General features: G+C 43.9%; 1 protein-coding gene across 2 annotated transcripts in view; it reads right to left on the bottom strand.

Moving 5' to 3' along the window:
* The window catches only part of LOC121112823 (adhesion G protein-coupled receptor B1), a 163,371-nt gene that overhangs the window by 19,993 nt on the left and 124,469 nt on the right, over nucleotides 1–18,909 (bottom strand). The window contains exons 4-8 of one of the 2 annotated variants that reach the window (XM_040695018.2): nucleotides 14,580–14,687; nucleotides 9,050–9,214; nucleotides 7,371–7,535; nucleotides 3,521–3,694; nucleotides 1,224–1,388 (exon numbers count right to left, since the gene is read on the bottom strand). In XM_040695018.2, coding sequence (XP_040550952.1) covers nucleotides 1,224–1,388; nucleotides 3,521–3,694; nucleotides 7,371–7,535; nucleotides 9,050–9,214; nucleotides 14,580–14,687 — 777 coding nt within the window. The remainder of the gene's footprint in view (nucleotides 1–1,223; nucleotides 1,389–3,520; nucleotides 3,695–7,370; nucleotides 7,536–9,049; nucleotides 9,215–14,579; nucleotides 14,688–18,909) is intronic. The other variant, XM_040695022.2, reaches the window with a different exon arrangement.

The following is an 18,909-nucleotide window of genomic DNA, read 5'->3' as shown; positions in this document are numbered from 1 at the left end:
TTGGCTTTTATCTGTCTTCAGCCATTTGCAAGCGACTCAGAGGGGTCAGCTGTCCCAAAAACATCACAAATCCATCCCCAGAAGTGTCTGCGCTGAGCTGCAGCTTGTCGTTTAGCGAGACACCCACTCTTCACACGGACAGCCATGATGCCACCATGAGAATCTCTCCCGTTGCTCACCAAGCTGCTCCAACAATTAATTACCCTCCCGGTCATAAACCGGAGCCAGTTACGATCGATGAAGTCTGCCAGCCAACATCACATAGCCCATTGATTTCTCACCAGCAATTTCACCAGCAGGGAGTTTAACTGAGACTAAGAAAGAGAATAACAATGTGTGCTGGCCTGTTTTCTGGCTACACACTGCATGTAAGACACGGAATCTTTCCAGCTTGTATTTTCTTCTGCTCCCCACGAGCAGTTTGTGGCAAGATGGGAGTCAGCCTCTTTTCCCAGTAACAGCAATAGGACGAGAGGTAATGGCCTTAAGTTGCACAAGGAGGGGTTCAGGTTGGATATTTGGAAAAATTTCTTCTCAGAAAGAGTGGTGAGGTATTGGCACAGGGTGCCCAGAGAGGTGGTGGAGTCACCATCCCTGCAGATGTTAAAGATGTGGCACTGAGGGCCATGATTTAGTGAGTATGGTGATGATGGGTTGACGGTTGGATTTGATGTTAATGGCTTTTCCAGCCTACATGATTTTATGATTTCCTTGTCCTCCAATCAGGCTTTCATGCCATTTTTATTAAATGGATGCTGGTCCCATCGGTGTAGCTAGAGAAGGGTAAGACTGAACAAGTCTCTGACAATTCTGGACACATCCACTGTTTTGGTTTTTTTCAATTTCCAGGTGCATGCAGGTCTCCCAGAGGCTAGTTAGAAGGTAGGAAACTCTGCACCTGTCCTCCATACTCAACTACTTAATGGACTCGAGATTCTGATATCAAGTATGGCTCTCAATGTCTCTTTTCCTTTTATGACTCTACAGCAATGAAAAAAATGGAAAATATAAGTCTAGACTAGTGAGATTTAACAAGTGTTCACTGAAATCATCAGAGTTATATTGTGAAAATTAAATCCAGCCCTTGATGTATCATGTATCTGCATTATGAGCGGGGACAACTAGATCACAACTCCCTGTTGTATTCAGCTCTCTGACAGCTTTTCCCAAAATCGCTGTCCTCCCCAGTGAAAAGGAGATTGTAGAGAGTTTGGGGTACGTACCAGGACATTTCCTGTCATTGCACTGCCTATACTCTTCCTTGGGACCCTGGCAGGTCTCTCCTCCAAAGAAGGGTCCATAGCACACGCGGTCACGTCTCTGAGTACCACCTCCACACGTGGTAGTGCAGCTCCCCCACACTCCCCAAGCTTGCCATTTCCCGTCCACTAGAGATAAAAAAAAGAGAGAAACAGCCTGTAACATCCCAAACATCATCTGCAATAGAAGAAGGGAAGTTTCCAAGGTAAGCACTGGAACATAGGATGAGTAAAGTAGGTGTGAAGGGAGGTCTCCTGCCTCAAATCCTTGTCAGATTCTCAACACGCATGAAATCAGTACATTATCTTTCCCATTGCAACAGTCCTTCGATAACTGAAAAACGTCCTTCTGCTTCTCCTCAATATCTTCACAACACCAGAACTATCTTTCCTGAAGTTCAAGTCTTATGAGGAGGAGCTGAGGAAATATAGACTGTTTATTCTGAAGAAGAGGAGGTTCAGGGAAGACCTCATCACTCTCTAAAACTCCCTGAAAGGAGGTTGTAGTGAGATGGAGGATGGCCTCTTTGCCCATACAACAGCAATAGGACAAGAAGTGATGGCCTTAAGTTTTGCCAAGGGAGGTTCAAGTTGTATATTAGGAAAAGTTTATTTTCAGAAACAGTGGTAATGCATTGGAACAGGCTACCCAGGGAAGTGGCGGTGTCACCATCCCTGGAGGTGTTCAGGAAAACGTTGAATGTGGCACGGAGGCACATTACTTAGTGGGCATGGTGGGAACTAAATTATCTTAGCCATCTTTTTCAGTCTTAAGGATTCTATGATTCTTTCCTTGGGATCAGAGTTGGGGCTCTGTCCTTAAACAATCTTAGAGCCAGCAGAGGTTCAACCTGCTGAATGGCAACATCAGGCTGCCAAACTCCATAGATTGAGTTTGGTTGAAATGCAAGAAGTATATGTGAAAATAGATTTTCACAGAGTCACACCTCTGGTCTGTGATGTGGTTGTAAAGAGACCAGCAAAGCCCTCAGGTGATGAACCACAAAGAAACATCAAACAACCCTTCTCCAGCCATTTCCATTACACCATTGTTTCACTTGCCTCAGAAAGAGTTTTGCAAGAGACCCATTTCCTGGTATCTTCTCCAAGTATCTTTACACATTCAGTGGAAATGCTACTTCTTTTGCATTAACAATGGCCTTTATCAAAGCACTATAAAAATGTTAATTATCCCTCACAACAAGCCTACAAGGTAGGAAAATGTTCTCTTCTGCATCACAGACATGGAACAACAACTCAGTGTCAGAAATAGAGAACTCTCCTGATTCCTATTTGGGTTTTAATTAGGAGTGAATGGGTTATCTCAGGTCAAATAATTCCTTGTGGGAGGGTGGGAAATTTCTCTCTTTTTCTTCAAGCAGAGGAAGAAAATTACTGAAGAAAAAGGCCAGCATCAATCTGTGGTACTTTATTTGGTAACACCATATACAGTGTAAACCATACCCCTCGATGCTTTGATATGTAACTCTAAAATCAGTGTAACAGGGATGCTTAAAAAGAGGGAGCCCTTTGTGTCCTTAAGGAACTCTGTAAGTTACAAAGAAGTGAGCAATCTAAGAAAACATACTAGAGTCCATATAGGGAAGTCCAGTAATTATGGCCTGATTTTTGGGTGGTTTTGTGACAAGCCAGGAGTTGGAATAATTAATCCTTATGGATCCTTTCCAACTCCAGTTATTCTATGATAGTAGAGTTAAATACTGCTATAGTTTCTGCTGCAGAGTCTGTTGCTACCACTGGGGATGAGGACTTATTGAGGAAATGGCTATTTGTGGGTGTACTTGTTCTCTTGGAAAGGGGAGTAAGGTTCTCTCCATCTCAGGGGTCCACTCCTTCTCAGTCTTATGGGCTAACAGGGACATAGCATCCAAGAGGAGCCAGGAAAAGGGCCAGGGAAAGCATGGCAACACTAATTGGTTCTGTTTAATCTTGAAAGCATTTAGACATCTAAGCCTTGTTTTCAAGAAAGAATATTTTTCACTCCAGTTGACCCAATTAGTCAGAAAGTCGTGTTCCCTGTGGGTAATCACTCATCTGTCTGGGGTCTCCTGGATTTGTCAGCTATGGATTTTGACTTGCACGGTCCATAGGTATGATCCACAGCTTCCTTATTATTGCAGATCTTGTGAAAACAGTGCAACTCTTCCCCAGAGAAAACAGGACTGAATTTTATATAAACTTATCTGGGATTGCAGATAGAAAGATAACCCAAAAGAGAGGAAAATCCATTGGCCACTGACCTGGGCATTGACGTAGGAAGCAGTCCCGGGTCTCTACCCAATGTCCCTGGCATTCAGCTCCCCCATAGGAAGGTCCATTGCATTCCCTCGTCCGCTGCTGAGTGCCGTTGGAGCAGGAAGCGGAGCAGGAGCTCCAGCTCGACCACTCATTCCAGTTGCCGTCCACTGAGTGGCCCAAAGAGAGATAACAAAGCGGAATGTGAAAATCGCTCCCTCTGGGAGGAGGCATATGCAAGAGTCCCTGACCTGTGCCTACAAGGGACTGAGGAAGGGGAGTGCAAACCAGAGGAGTTACAGTGAGTGAGAGGGAGAAGATCACCAAGAAAAATTTCAGGCAAACATGTTAGTGGTAATTTCTTGGGACCCTTGCAACCTCTAATTAGTGTATTATGGCTTGACAGTATGCAAGCATCATAACACATTGATTTTTATATTCACACTCTACATATCAGCATAAATGTTGAAATTAATGACATTATATATTCCAATACGAAGCTCTATTATAGCCAGCTATAACAAAACATCAAAATAGAGAATATGGATCATATTTCCACTGAAAATATTGAAGGAATCTGTACATTACCATGACATATCCCATTTTAGTCAATCAGTATTTTTTGAGGGAATTCATTCTTCACCATGAATGAAAAGTAGTGCATGAATCTGGCTCCTCAAGCACTCAAACGCTCTGTATTTCAGAGGAAGCTCTTAAAGCACAAACTGAAATCACATTGTTATTCAAAGGAATTCACGCTGCCAGCCAGGAGATACTCAGAGCAAAGGTGTGCTTCAAAAAGAGACCACAAGCAGAGTGCATGTGTGTGGTCAACGCACTTCAGTCACAGCTGAATTAACACTGCCAGGCTTGATCTGTATCCGCATAGCAACATCTCTGGTAATTGAATAGGGAATGGAGGAAAAGAGAGGTTGTGATACGGACAGGTTTGGAAGGAAACATGAATACATCCTATTAGCATGGTACAGCGTGAAGCATTCCCAAGTGTGGCAGTCACACCCTAATTGGCCCCTGATCATCAGATCTATCACCCAGTCTGCTATTCCTGGAGCGCTTTTCCTTATTAGCAGCGGTCATCATGCTCTGTTTAGCTCTCATTAACTGCTGGTTCTCACTCAGAAAAAAAAAAATCGAATCATGGAGAACTCTGAATTCTGGTTTAAATCACACTGCTGTAGATTGCAGCTCATTTTCTTTGACTTCGGTTTCTTTGACCAAGTAAAATATATGCAGCCTGGTTCTCTGTACATTCTGCAAGACCCTGAATGGCCCCAAATAATCCCCATTGGGTTTAAGTGTTTTTTTGTTTTCAAGCACGTGAGAAAATGTCAAAATATCCAAATGAACAACTGTTAATTCAAACAGCATCATACACTCTCAGAAGGTCTGATAAACCCGTCAGAATCAAAGGTGCTTACAAAAAAAAGCATGCTTCTTCTTGGCAATCCAAGCTTGCTGCTTTCATTGTGCATAAATTCAGAGCATCACAGCAATGCTTATCAGTCTCAAGGAAAGGAAATACAAGAGGTGGTGACTGGCAGATGATTCCTCTCTGGAAATGATAAAAAACCCTACAGAATATGTCCTGCCCAGTAAAAATTAGTTGGTTTTTTTTTTCTGCCTGAAGTTGTCATCAAATAGTGGTGCTTGCCCCTCACCAGCATTCACTGATATTGGAAAGGTTAGACTACATTTCCAAGGTAAAAGTCACATTTAGCTGAAGAAAGTTGGATTTACCAAAGGCCTACCTGCTGCCGTGAGGGTGGAGATTGGAATTTTACCACAATTTAAGGAGTTGGACTTCATGATCTCTAGGAGTCTCTTCCAACTTGGGTAATTCTGTGATTTTAACTGTGTGCATTTGGAGATGGGAAAATGAAAAAGAGCTGCATCTACAAATTGCTTATTCACTGTGAGAGAGAGAAGAGGGAATTTCCTTTGAGATGAGAGCTTATTTATTAATGGACTGAAACTGTAAAGATATTTTAAAAATGGAGAAGCAGAGACAGACATCCTGCATCGTGAGCCACGTGCACTGACGTAGGGATGTCTCGTGGGCAAGATGCTGAGAGATCTCCATCACAGACCCAAATCATGCAGTGCCATTGCCGTATCGCAGAACGAATCTATTAAAGAAGTTCATTGGAGTCTGGTTTGTGCAGTCTTTGCAGGCACTGGCATTGTCTTCCCCTTTATTTCTTCCTCTCCAAAGGACTCGGGACTCAGCCGGCGATATCTAGTGCTCCAGAGGAACAAAAGCTCTGTTGTCCCTGCAGCTGAGCATTTTTATCAGTTGCAGTAATAAATCCTCTGAGCGGGGCGGTAATAAGCGATACAACTGTCTGGTGTGTCAAGCACTGAGCAGTGCCCATTGTTGTGCTTCAATGAGTCCCCCAACGCTGCACTCATTTGGCACAGCAAAGCCACTGATTGCCTTTGTGGCATTAATTAGAGCTGAAGTCTTTCAGTTGGGCTGCCTGTCTCTTCCCCCACTGTTCCGTTTGCTACAGCGTATCCACATATTTATTTGTATTTAAATTAATTATGGTTCAACATTAATTCAGGATATGCTTTATTGCCCAAGCCACGCCAGGTCTGACTTCTTCAATTTGTCTTTTATGACAGAGTCAATTTGATGTCTGGGATGTTCTTATTCTGAGTACAGTCTTTTGAACCGCAGCCAGAAATCCAAGGATAGTTACTTGGGATGAAAACTGTGCAGAAAATGCCAGGAGGCTTCTCACAAATGTTTTCACAAAGTTCTCATCACTCCCACAATCCCTCTCCTACTCCGGGGACACAATAATTTCTCATAATGATTCTCATTAAACCTGAAAAATGTCAGTTGACATTACCCTGGGAGAAGGGAGGAGTGCTGGGGAGTTCCCTTATGTTCTGATCATGTCCACCAGGACAACCTGAGTTAAATTAATGGGGGCTTTGTGGTAAGCTCGGGGCTTGCGTGGTTCAGGGGAAGGAAGCCACAGAAATACAATTTGATTCGCAGTGAGAAAGGAGCTTTCTTTCTGGTGTTTCAAAGCCAAAATCAGGGAGAAGCATTTGGAAGTGAAATCTGAGGAAAAAGTTTCAAAAATAATGGAAAAAAATATATATGGCAGGGAATGTCTTCAGGAGTCTCATAGTCCATATTATTGACCAAGGCATGTTCTAGTACAGACAGAACTTGCATGGTGAAATGAGGTGGGTATGAAATTAATGGGCAAAATTACTTATCCCAGCACAATGACAAGCCCAGCTGGGCTGCGTGGTTCCAAACAATCCACTGGGGATAATAAATGATAAAAGTAAAATGTTCTTGGAAATGTTAGTGATAGTTGAGCCAGTCCAGATTCATCCCATATAATGTGTCTGTAGTAAGTTACTACAGGGCAAATCAGAACCTAAGACAGTGCTGAGTTTTATGTTCAGGGGATGTTTAGGTTGGATATTAGGAAAAATTTCCTCTCAGAAAAAGTGGTAATGCAGTGCAACAGTTTGCCTGGGAAGGTGGTAGAATCACTGTCCATAGAGGTTTCTAAAAAATGTGAAGATGTGGCACTGAGGGGAGTGGTTAGTGGGCATGGTGGTCATGGGCCAATGGCTGGACTAGATGATCTTAGTGGTCTTTTCCAACCACAATGATTCTCTGATCTCCTCAAAGGTGCTGCTAGGTTGCTCCTCCAATGTTTTCTTTTCTTACAGATGATCCACTTCGGAATAGATCAGTGTCAATAGGAGGGACATTTACAGAGCTGTTCAGTGACCCGCATGTGGGCATCTTTGGGGATCAGGAGACCTGCTGGAGGGAAGTCTCTCAATCTCTAACTGCCTTACCTGGGCAAAGTGCAATGTTGCAGAACTTTGTTTGCTTCTCTGGGCCCTCGCAGGGGTTCCCACCAAACTGTGGGGGCTTGCATGTGCGGGTCCGATCCCTGTAGCCTCTCCCACACGTGGAAGAGCAGAGGCTCCATGGAGACCACTCATCCCAGGTGCCGTGCACTGCAATAAGAGCAGAAGTAAGTTTCCTTTCTAAAGGAGGTCTGGAGAAGTGAGAGAGCCCACAAAGCACAGCATCTTCCCATTCAAAATGAGCAGTATGTGAGAAGGTAGTGTGGGAAGGCCAAGAACAGGACAGCTTGAAATTTGCCAGAGGAACATGATGTAATTTTTTATGATTTGGTATCAACAACACTTGTCTTTTGCATTCCATCCTACTTGAAATAAATTGAAATGCACTTTTAATTGACCCAATTTTTTGGATCTTTGAGCCAAGGAAAAAGATGATTTTTTTTGAGAAGATGCAATTAGCTAGAGAGGAACAACAACAGAAACTAACAATTAAAAAAAAAAAAGAACAACACAAAAAACACCAGCTTTTGGAAAGCAACATCACCATTATTTTGTCACTTCTCACCTTTATTTCCCTCACTCAACATTTTTTCTCATTGAATTTTCAAAGGCTATAGCATTATCCAGCTATCAGAAAAGCTGTAGCCTATTTCCTAATTGCTGTCATACAGCAGTGACATCACAGGCAAAGCTAGAGAGATTTAGAAGAACGGGAAAGAAATGAGATGTGCAGCAATGCTCCAGCACTGCTCAGGCCATCACTGGTAACTCCAAGAATTAGACATCTAAAGCCTCCTAATCTATATTAATGTAATCTTCTTCGAGATAATCTAATCTAATCTGGCCAGTTTATTTATAGAAGGTCAGTCACCGTAATCTCTAGAGGCCAAATGTTACGAGTATGTACTGATCACTCTTAAGGGACTTCATCCTTTCCAGCTTCAGCCGGAGAGGCTAACACAAAATCAATAATTCTTCAGAAAAAAAAATAAAATAGGGACACACAAAAACAGGTTCTTTTCCAGTCCTTCATTGGCTGCCAACAGTGACTGAAGTCTAATTTTTGTGATTGTCATCAGCCACTTTTTGTGATAAGAGTTAAATAGAGGAGGAAATTCAAGAAAGGGAATAAGAACCAACTTGGTGGTTGTAAACAATGATGTTGCTGCTCAAGAGTTATGAATAAGAACTGGTTTAAGAGCTCAGTTCTTCAAAATAATTAACAGGCCCTCCCAGATTGCGCTATTTCATCAAAATTGTGGAAGAAGGATCATAAAAGTAGAGGGAAAGGAGGGTTCAGTTCACAAATATACCAGTAGCCCAAGTTTTTTATGCTCATTTCTCAATGGTGTATCCAGTACTGGAATTTGAGCAACTGAAAATGTCATCTGCTGCTTCTCTTTCCCATCTGCCCCACGCTTGGAAACACCTCCCAAGGGCACAGACTTTTTAGATACATCATGTTTATTGCTTTTAAATAGAATGAAGTTGTCCATTCCACGTGGCATAAGCGCCCATCTAGTAGTGTTTGGTCTATCAAAGGTCTCTCTATGAGAGAAGGATGGGAGAAAAAATGATATTTCCCACTGGCATATCATAGGCTGTCAATACTCCATGAACCTTCCTTTCCCTCCTGATCATCATGCATGGCGTGCTCAGCCCACCTGGGCATATGGCAGAGTTGTTGCACTGTCTCTGTTCCCGGAGAGGGCCGCTGCACTGAGTACTGTAGGAAGACGACACACAGAACCTGGTCCTGGTCTGCCAGCCCTCCCCGCAGGTAGTTGAACACACACTCCATGGGGACCACTCCTCTGCTGCAGGGTCACCTGTTGGGGTTGGAGAAGAAGGTGAGGATGTGGCATGACTGGTCCCTGGATCTCTGGGGTAGTTGCACTTCACCAGCCACTGTGCAATGTGACCCCTGTGTGGTGTGAGAACAAAGGGGCGAAGCAATTGGTGAGGAACTGTGACCATGGGTCAAAATATTTATTTTTTTGGGGGGGTGGGGGTTATTTCTTACTGTTGTAAGACACACACATGCCACGAGGGAATGACATTGTAGAAATATCAGGGCATTGGGCAGGACAGGATCCACCACTGATGACAGTGGAGGATATCCACTGCAGAGTGATGTGAGCTGGGATATTTATCACCCACTCAGTGATAGTACTGATTAAGTAATAGCAGTTAGATAGATAGTAAATGTGTCCATAAATAGGGCAGGCATAAGAATCCAGCACCTTTTCCTGCTTTCTCCTGGACCCTACTAATGCAGTTTGGCAGCAGTGGAAAAGATAAAACAGCAGTGACAATGCCAGAAAAGGACATCAGCTGAACTAATCCCATAGAGCATTCCCTTGTCATCTCCTTCACCTGTTAAGAGCTGCTTTGAGCATCTGACTGTTCCTGAACATCCTGTATCAACTGCTTCCCTGATGGAAAAGTATTGATTAGAAAGACAGGTAGGAGCATCCCATTCAGCAGGAGATGGGAATGGGAAGAATTGATATATATTGTCTCTATCATTAACATCAGTGGACCCACTCAGTCCTACCAGAGGGAATGTCACTCAGAAAAGTTACAAGAAGTGTGATGGATAGTTTTTCATTTATTTATGAGCACTAATCTATCTCCAAGAAAATACCTTCCTCCCTCAGATGAAAACAAAAGCCTGCTCTACTTTGTTTAATTAAGCTTTGCATTGTTTGTTTTTAAAATTTTTACTGGGTTACTAATAATTACACACCATAAACTCATAAAATAACATTTTATAAGCATAGCACACAGGCATATGGCACAAATAAACACCAAAAGCACATATTTGAGGATGCATAATAGAGGAGTATATCCTTCAAGTAACAAGTTCTTCAGATCCTAAGACCATATCGTGTCACATCATATCCAGATGCATCTGGCAGACTATGGATGAAGTACAAAGGACTGTGGTGCTTGGTGCAGCAGTAAGCATGACTTTATAGGGGTTGTACAACATGGCACAGCCTGAGCTTCACCCAGCACTTGGACAGGTAGTGCTGTGTCCTGCACCACCACCCCATCCCCAAGGAAAGCTGGACGGCAGGTAATGTATTAGACTGACCAGTTTCAAGACAAAGCATGAAAGACACACTGGTAGTGAGATGTCACTCTTTGAGATTTTGTCTTGCTTGTACGGCAGTGAGGGTTATAAAACATATCAGTGAAGTCACTGTCAATGTTGGAACTGTGGTAGGAGTTACAGGGGTTGTAGACCATTAAATTGTCCTATACCAGCTTGACTGACCTAAAGCTGTGTTTGTCTTCCTCAAGGTGGTATATTTATTTACCAGTATCTTAAGAGGAGTTTTCTATATGCAACTATATTTTATGCGCATTGAATCTGCTCATTGAACTCAGAAAGAGATGGAGGTAAAAATGAGACGATCTCCACCTTATCTGTGTTGTAATGATTGCGAGCTCTTTCTTTCATAGTATGCTTTCTGTCAACAAGATCAGGTACAAGTAAAATGGAACTTTGCATTTCCCTTGTAGTTTGTAAACCACCTACCTTCCTTGCTGCCTGTGCAGAGGAAGGACACTGGATATAATTGTGTTCATTAAGCCAAAGTTGCTCAATACTGTTTCATTTTAATTTTGTGTTTTGTTCCACTCTCCTACCCAACTGGTTCCAGTTAGGGAAATGTTGTGCACTACTGGTGTTCCCCTGAGATCTGTAGGTGTGTGTGTGTTTTCAGGCCTTGGGGTTTCATGAAAGCAACGCTCCCATGTCCTGCTTCTCAAGTATTAGAATTCCTGGTATAAAGAGATCTGTATTTCCATATTAATTTGGCTGCCTTTACAATAAGGAACTCAACTGTCTCTGCCAAACAGTCCTCTGACAGTCTGAATTCACCAACACCACTTTACCTTTTGGTACCATTGTTTCAGCATCTGCCAAGCAGAGTGGCCCAAATCCAGAAGATCCCTCTTCAGCTCAACAATTCCCGCTACCTAGCCTGTCAGGATGCTACATAGATACTGTGCATTTGCATTGCTCAGAATCTGTTCGTAGAGTCTTTCTGAGAGACAGAGGAAGCATGAAGAGATGTAGCGTCTTCCTCCATGAATGACTCATGGCTTGCCATCACAGCACCTCCCCACTCAGGCCTGGCTGTGCTTTTGCAAGTTCCATGTCCAGACAATAGTTACTGCGTCACTAGATGAATCAATGGCATCTTTGACCCAAAGTCCATCTATTCTCCTTCTTTGCCCTTGTATTTTTTTTTGTCCTTTTCACTTCTACAATACGAAAGACTATAGAGGCAAAGCTGCTCAATTATCACCTTTCAGATTGCACAGATCTTTGTATTTTAAATCGATAATGTAACTTACTTTCCTAGAGCTTTAGGTTTGCTGTAGATTTATATAAACCTACTGGGACACCATGTTCAGTCAAGTCTCAGTCCCTACAGAAACACAACTGCATTTCAAACTATGACAGACTCAGTCATGAGAGTCTCTCAGAACCTATTAGCATTAGGGCTAGCTCTCTCATTCTCCACCCAAGAGAAGGAGAAATATCAATCATCACCAAAACTATTGTATAATCGTGGGATCATTAAAGTTGGAAAAGATCAATAAGATTATCTAGTTCTACCACTGACCCATTACCACCATGCCCATTAAATCATGTTCCTAAGAAACACATCTACATGTTGTCAGGAAAAGAGGCCAACTCACACCTCGCTACAACTTCCTTTCAGGTAGAGAGAGATAAGGACTCCCCTGAGTCTCCTCTTCTCCAAATTGAACAATCCCAGTTCCCTCAGCCACTCCTCTTAAGACCTGTGTTCCAGATAAGACTTGAGTTCCATGGATGAGAAGCATTCCTACATTCCCGCAGCAACTCTCTTGTAGCTGGAGAGAGCCCAGCAGGTGTCACAGAAGAGGAGACTCTGGGCATTGCTCCATGGAACTGTAGCACTGAAATCCAGGATCCTTTCCAGCACCTGGCCAACCCTGTGAGTAACTGATCTAGCATTACAGAGAACTCAGCTGGCTGCAGGGTCTCCATCAGTGCCTGCAGCATCTCCATGACACTTTCTCCCTCAGCATTAATTGAGCGACACATTGCTGCCATCCCTCCGCCAGCATCTCTTTATTTTTGGCACATCCCATCCATCTGACATCTCGCCACGTGCTGCCTCTGCTTCATTCACATCCTGCCATTGGCAAAAGTCTCCTGGAAGTGGTGTGTGGGATGATCTGGGAGGACTCATGCCAGGGACCTGCTGGGATGTCACTCTTATGCTATGGATGGGAGGGACATGTGGGCAGCCAGCATCACTGCAGCTGACAGCACAACTGTGCCACAGTCCATAGGATCAGGGCTGAAAACAGCTGGCAGGGGCAAATATTGGTCTTCTGCTAAGCAGAGCTTCCCCCTCATCCCTGGTCCATGTAGCTGTATTTCATCTCCTCCATCCTGATCACCTCAAACAACCTGACTACATCTGATGCTCCTGGGAAAGCAGCAGGGGTATGGTGAACTCTCTGCAGGACAGTCTGCAGCTTCCAGGCCTGGGGCTCTCAGCACAAGAAAGACATGGATCTGGTGGAGCAATCCAGAGTAGTGCTATGAAGATGACCAGAGGGCTGGATCGCCTCTTCTACAAAGCCAGGGTGGGGAAGGTGAGGTTGTTCAGCCTGAAGAATAGGCTCCATGAAGACTCCATCACAGCCTTGTAGTACTTAAAGGGAGCTTATAATCAGGAGAGAAACCAACTTTTTACATGGGCAGATAGTGATAGGACAAGGGGCAAGGCTTTTAAACTAAAAGAGGGGAGATTTACATTAGATGTTAGGAGGAAATTCTTTATTCAAAGGATGGTGAGGCACTGGGACAGGTTGCCCAGAGAAGCTGTGGATGCCCCATCCCTGGAGGCATTCAAGTCCAGGCTGGATGGCCTTTCAGGCAACATGATCTGATGAGTAGCAACCCTGCTCAGGGCAGGGTGCTTGCAATCAGATAATCTTTAAAGCATCTCTTCCAGCCCAAGCCATTCTATGGTTTTATGATATCCCAGACCATGCTAAATGCAAGATGACACCATAGCCAAAATCAGCTTTGCTACATCAGTGCTACCTCACCTAGGAGTGCCTTCTCTTCTCTCTCATTTGTACCATTCACCAGATGGCAGCAGTACCAAGACCCACCTTTCTCTACAGCTTTTTGACAGCAGAGAGTGCTACTGCAGGCAGAGGGAGCAGATTCAGTGCAGGGTAGCAATGAGATTCAGACCATCTTTATAACCTCACCTGCTGCCATGTCACCTTCAGAGCCTCTGCACCACAGTGCTGCTTTCTGGCACTGCTTGCTGCTGCACACTGAGTTGGATTAGAGCACATCTGATACACACCGGAATATGACCCTTTCTCACTTATGATCAGTGTCACAGCTCTCACTCCTCAAACCATCCCTCTGAAACCTTTCTAGAGTACAAACAGTTTGCAAGGCCACTGGACAATGATTTTTGACCTGCAGCCAGGGTCAGCACACCTTGCATTGCCCAAGAGCCACGATGCATTGAGCTCCTGTCATGAAAGGCAGCTGTGAAGGGACAGCATAAAACCAGATTGGACCTGGCCTATATCCTAATCCTATTTGATTGCAGAAGGTTGGAAGTTCCTACAATAGAAATTAACAGATACAAGTTCTTGCACTACGCTAAAGACTTGGTAACAGTGGAAAGCAATACCGTCCTCTCCCCATCAAGCCCTGCACACCTCCTTCTACAGTGAATGGGAAGGCATGACATGGACATCAGCAAAGAGGCTGTATTGCAGTAAGGTCAGCTTTGGCTTAATGAACCATGGCTGTTTAGGTAGTTCAGACAAAGCAGTGACTTAGAAGTAGGCAGGGTGATGAGAAGCAGTCTGTGAGAAGCATGGTCTGGTTAGAGATTTTGTCTAACCATTTTTGCCTTCCTTGGTTAACAGCAACAATACAAAACCCATCAGAGCAATGGGATGGGAACAAGCTGAGCGCTTAGTGTGTGACTTGCTGGGTAAGCCCACGCTATCCTGGGAGGAAAAGGGTTGGTTAAGTGGGTCACTGAAACAGCAAAGCAAGTCATTGGAGGCACTCCAGCTCAGCTGGGATGTGTAGGGACAAGGCAGCTGGTCCAGAGTCTGTTGTGGTAGGTCAGAGCTTACCTATTTGAGGTGCAGGGTACCCGTAGTGCTGCAGTTCATCAGTGTCCTCTCGCTTTCTGTTATCTGTGGACCTCAGCGATTGGCTTCTGGAATTATAGCGTCCATTGGCTATGGCAAGGTAATGGGTCATGTAAATACACCTTGGTTCACTCTGCAAGATCTTTCACTACAAAGGTTACACGTATAAACAACAGTGACCTGCAATGTTCCGCTGACACGACCACCTGCTTTCCAACCCCAGCACCCTTGGCCACCAGCAGCCCCCAGGGCTATTGCACCATGCCAGCCTGCAAGACTTGGCCTGGCTGGCAGTTCAACCCCATGTTTTATCACAATACATGGGACCATGCGGAATATGATCCTTTATGCCTGATCTTTAATTAATTGCAATGAACTGCTAAGGTGTCTGTACTCTTCATCGCACTTGTTTAATGTTTTCAGGTGTGCTGACAATGAATCCCGTCAACCCTGACAGTGTTTTGAGATCTATGGTGAAGATTAGCAGTATATTTTGGTGGAATACTCTGCCTTGCAAGTGTTATCTACTTAGCAACGCGCAGTAGAGTATCCAGAAAATGCTGCATGGAGCAGGCAGGTGAGGGCAGGTGAAAAGGAGAGGAATGGCTCAAAAGGATGTCTCCTTCCCAGACTCTACCCTACCACAAGCAACAAGGAGAGCTGAAGGTCTGGTACCAACAGAGTGACTTATAGTCCAACAGAGATAACATTGGGCATCTTTGCAACCTATGTGGAAGAGCAAAGCTCCTAATTACAGTGCGTAGATATCAGTGAAGGTTTCTGACCGAAGACCACGCTGTTGAAATCAGAAGATAACCAACACATTCTTTGTACAAACATTTCATTCCTGAGGAATAGCAAGCACCCATCTGCTTTCCTAACCCACAGTGCTGCCAGCTTTGCATTTACATCCTTTGTGGTATTCCTAGCTACAGGTGAAACTAAAATTTGACTCAGGTTTTCCTTGGTTGTGGGCATGTGGCAACCCTGATTTACAAATACATGCCCTTCCCTCGTAAACAGACAACCAATCAAGCAATAGCAACTGAATCCCACCCACCAGTACTGCCCGCTGTAAATCAGGAGAACTCAGCTGACTCCAATGGAGTCACACAGAACAATGGAGAGCTGAGTCCAAGTAATTTGTTATCTGGCAACCAGTTTGTTTCCAAATAGCAGGTACAAAACAGAAGGCCTTTTTCCCCAAGGAGGTAAAAACAGTCAGACACCTTTTCAAGACATACAAACTGCCAAGAAATGAAACGGTGACAAATATCATCCTGGAACCCTGGGAAAATTAATAAAGGTTAATGAAGGTTCAGTGTGGTGGCAGGAGTCTTTACTGCCACCCAAAAAGGAAAAGCAGACTGGGGAGAGGAATGATTCAGAGTTCCTTCCAGGAGCCAGACTTCACATTCAGCAGCTTTGTTCATGGAAGACACCCATTTAGTTAGTGAAATTATGCTATTCCCCATTAGCAGCAATCCAAATCCTCAAAGAAACCTAGGAATAGATCACATCAACTCCTTGAAACCTTCCCAGCACTGACTGGTTGCAGGGTACTGGCTGGAGGGGGCAAGTCACTTGCCTACTGTCACCAATGGCATTGATAAAAAGGACCCAAATCTTACTTGTTTCTATATCTAGGAAGTCAGGGGACCTTTGCACAAGAGACTCGGTTTACAAAAATGCCAACTACCTTTCCAATATCCAGTGTCCTGAGTTTGCTTAAACTAGTCTCGTGTGCTCTGTGATATAGGACACGTCCCAAATGCTGATCCATTTGCAGCACTCCTCCACCCATGGTGACTATACTCACACTCCTTAGTATGCTCTGATTTTACTTATTTTCATGAATGCATCAAAACCACAAGGACCAACAAAATCTCCATCTGCTATAAGTCTCAAAGGTTTCCCAGTGACTCATTTTGACTGGGAGGAGAAGGAAGGAATGGGCAGCGAAGGGGAGATGGGGAGTTTAGATGGATTTGTCAGCTTCTTGGGGCAAGGGAAGTGACAAGGAAACATAAGACTGAGTATTTCAGAGGTGATCAGTGAGCATGAATAGACAGGGAGACAGAAGATGGGACAGAAGGAAGGAAAGATAAAACAGCATAATAATAATTAAATGCAACCCTGACACCATGACCTTCCTCCCACCAGCATTTTGGTCTCCACGTTATTGACATCTAATGATTTATCCTGGTCTCAGAGTGAAGCATGATTTCCTACAGAAATGACATGCCTGTACTGTTACTGCTCATCCTAATCAAAGGTAATCGGGTCCAACACTGGACCTTGATGGCTCGCCCCAAGACTCCTCCAACAAAGATTTCCTCCAAGCCTACACCAGAGTCTCTGTTGCAGCAGGAAGGATGTCTTCCTTTCAGAAATGGTGTGACAGAGAAGCAGGTCAAGCCCCATTTAGCACAGAGCATTGCTTAGATTTGACTTGGACGATTACTTCAAGTATATGTGAAAATCAGTTGTGATTCTGCAGGAAGGAGGGAGATGACAGGTCTCTTGTGCACCAAGCCAAATTGGTGCAATTGACTCTTTGCTGTGGATTTTATGCACCTGAACCTTATGGGGCCATGCAATAAAGGCAATAGGGAACTGGTTGGATCTTAGCAACTTGCTTCCCACAGCAGGGTCAGAGGAGAGGAGTAATGCTGAGATCAACAGAAGACATAGACATGGTTTACATCCAAACTGTATATGGGAATGGCAAACTGTCGAATTATCCAACCCCTTGGAGAAGACTAGCAGGAGAGCTAGAGAAATAATGACCTTGGGGCAAACAAGAATAATTCTAATTGCAAACACTTCCAAGCAAACTTGAGATTTTGGAAGAACATGGATAAAATGTGGATGGACAGGATGATCCTGAAGTGCTAGTAGCAGTGGGAAGAAGAGGCTGGTAATCAACACTGCTGATGAGAACTTGTAATGTGTCAGTACCTTGAAATACAGTTGAGGGGAAAAAACGGGATGCAGAAAATTCATGTCTTTGTGGGCCAAGTCTCGAACATCCAAGTGTGTCTCACCAGAAATACACACTCTTCCCTCAATATTCATCCCCCAAATGAGAGAGAGGAAGAAAATAGCAGCAACTTTAAAATTATTCAGACAAGCTGGGATAGTGGGAATGAAAAGACAGATGACAGCAAAAAGTGAAAAAAAATGATTAAAAAAACCACATTGAAAATGGGCTAAATGTATCTCAGGTACATATAGGACAAGAAGCAATTCTAGTTTGAAATTAATTCTAGCCTGACATGTGGAGAACAGAGATGCTCTCACACATGGGATATTTCAGCTCTGTGACTGCAGCAATTTTTAATGAAATTCAGGGGGAGCAAAGAAAAGACTGAGACCCAGCCTTGCCACTGCCATGTGGAACATACTATTCTTCACATTCCTAATAGTTAAACAGATGAAGGACCAGATCCTGATCTCATTTCTTGCTGGAAACCAGCACAGGTCAATGGGTTTGCACTTATGTCATACTGCACCTTAGGGCAGGATGCAACAGCTCCCCTCCCAGGCTGGGAGAGACATAACTGTCCAATCTGCATATTCATAAATGTCAGCTGGTTTTGCGTTGCTTCTGCCAGATAGAATGGCAGGATTTCGGTTGGCTCCTTGGGTGGTTTCCATTCCCCAGGAATCAATGCAAGCCACCGTTAGCTCTAATTGTTCTTTCATTTCTTCAGAGCTGCTGAATTTCAGCACCAGGGACAGGCCCATGGCATCATTCCTCTGGTTTGAACATCACCCTGTCTTGTTGTCCAGACTCTTCCCCTCCAGGACCCTTTGCGTTCAAGGTGATCAGCAATCACAGATTTTGGCATTGAAGCATAGTGTGTTGCCTCTGCCCTCCAAGTGGGTGGACACAGAAGTTCCTTTACAAGCATTTGCTATCATGCTTCGGTTGGCTTTTTCCCTCTATAAAGCAGCACCTCCTGGTCAAATCCAAAAGATTGAGGACATCTCATCTGTCTCAACCAAAGAGAAGGGTTCCCATCAGGTTCTCTGTTTCTAGCATGGAAAAATCAGAGTTACAAAGGACAGTGACTTTTGTTCTTCAGATTATGTTTCTGGAGCTGAGCAGCTGCCATAGAAAATGGCTCTGCCCAAGACAGGTTCCTGTTAACAACATTTCCTTCCCAACATTGGATAAGCCCTCATAACAAATTCTCTTTAGTGCTTTACAGCTTTGGGGTTTGCCCGTGGAGATAATTTACCTAGATCATATGCATTTGTGCTTGAGTTTTATCCCCGGGGAAATCTAGCCAGATGATGTTCATCA

This window comes from Gallus gallus, chromosome 2 (genome assembly GCF_016699485.2).
Source record: "Gallus gallus isolate bGalGal1 chromosome 2, bGalGal1.mat.broiler.GRCg7b, whole genome shotgun sequence".
Taxonomy (NCBI): Eukaryota; Metazoa; Chordata; class Aves; order Galliformes; family Phasianidae; genus Gallus; species Gallus gallus.
Note: the sequence above shows the minus strand (reverse complement) of the source record. Positions and strands in the feature narration are given on the sequence as shown.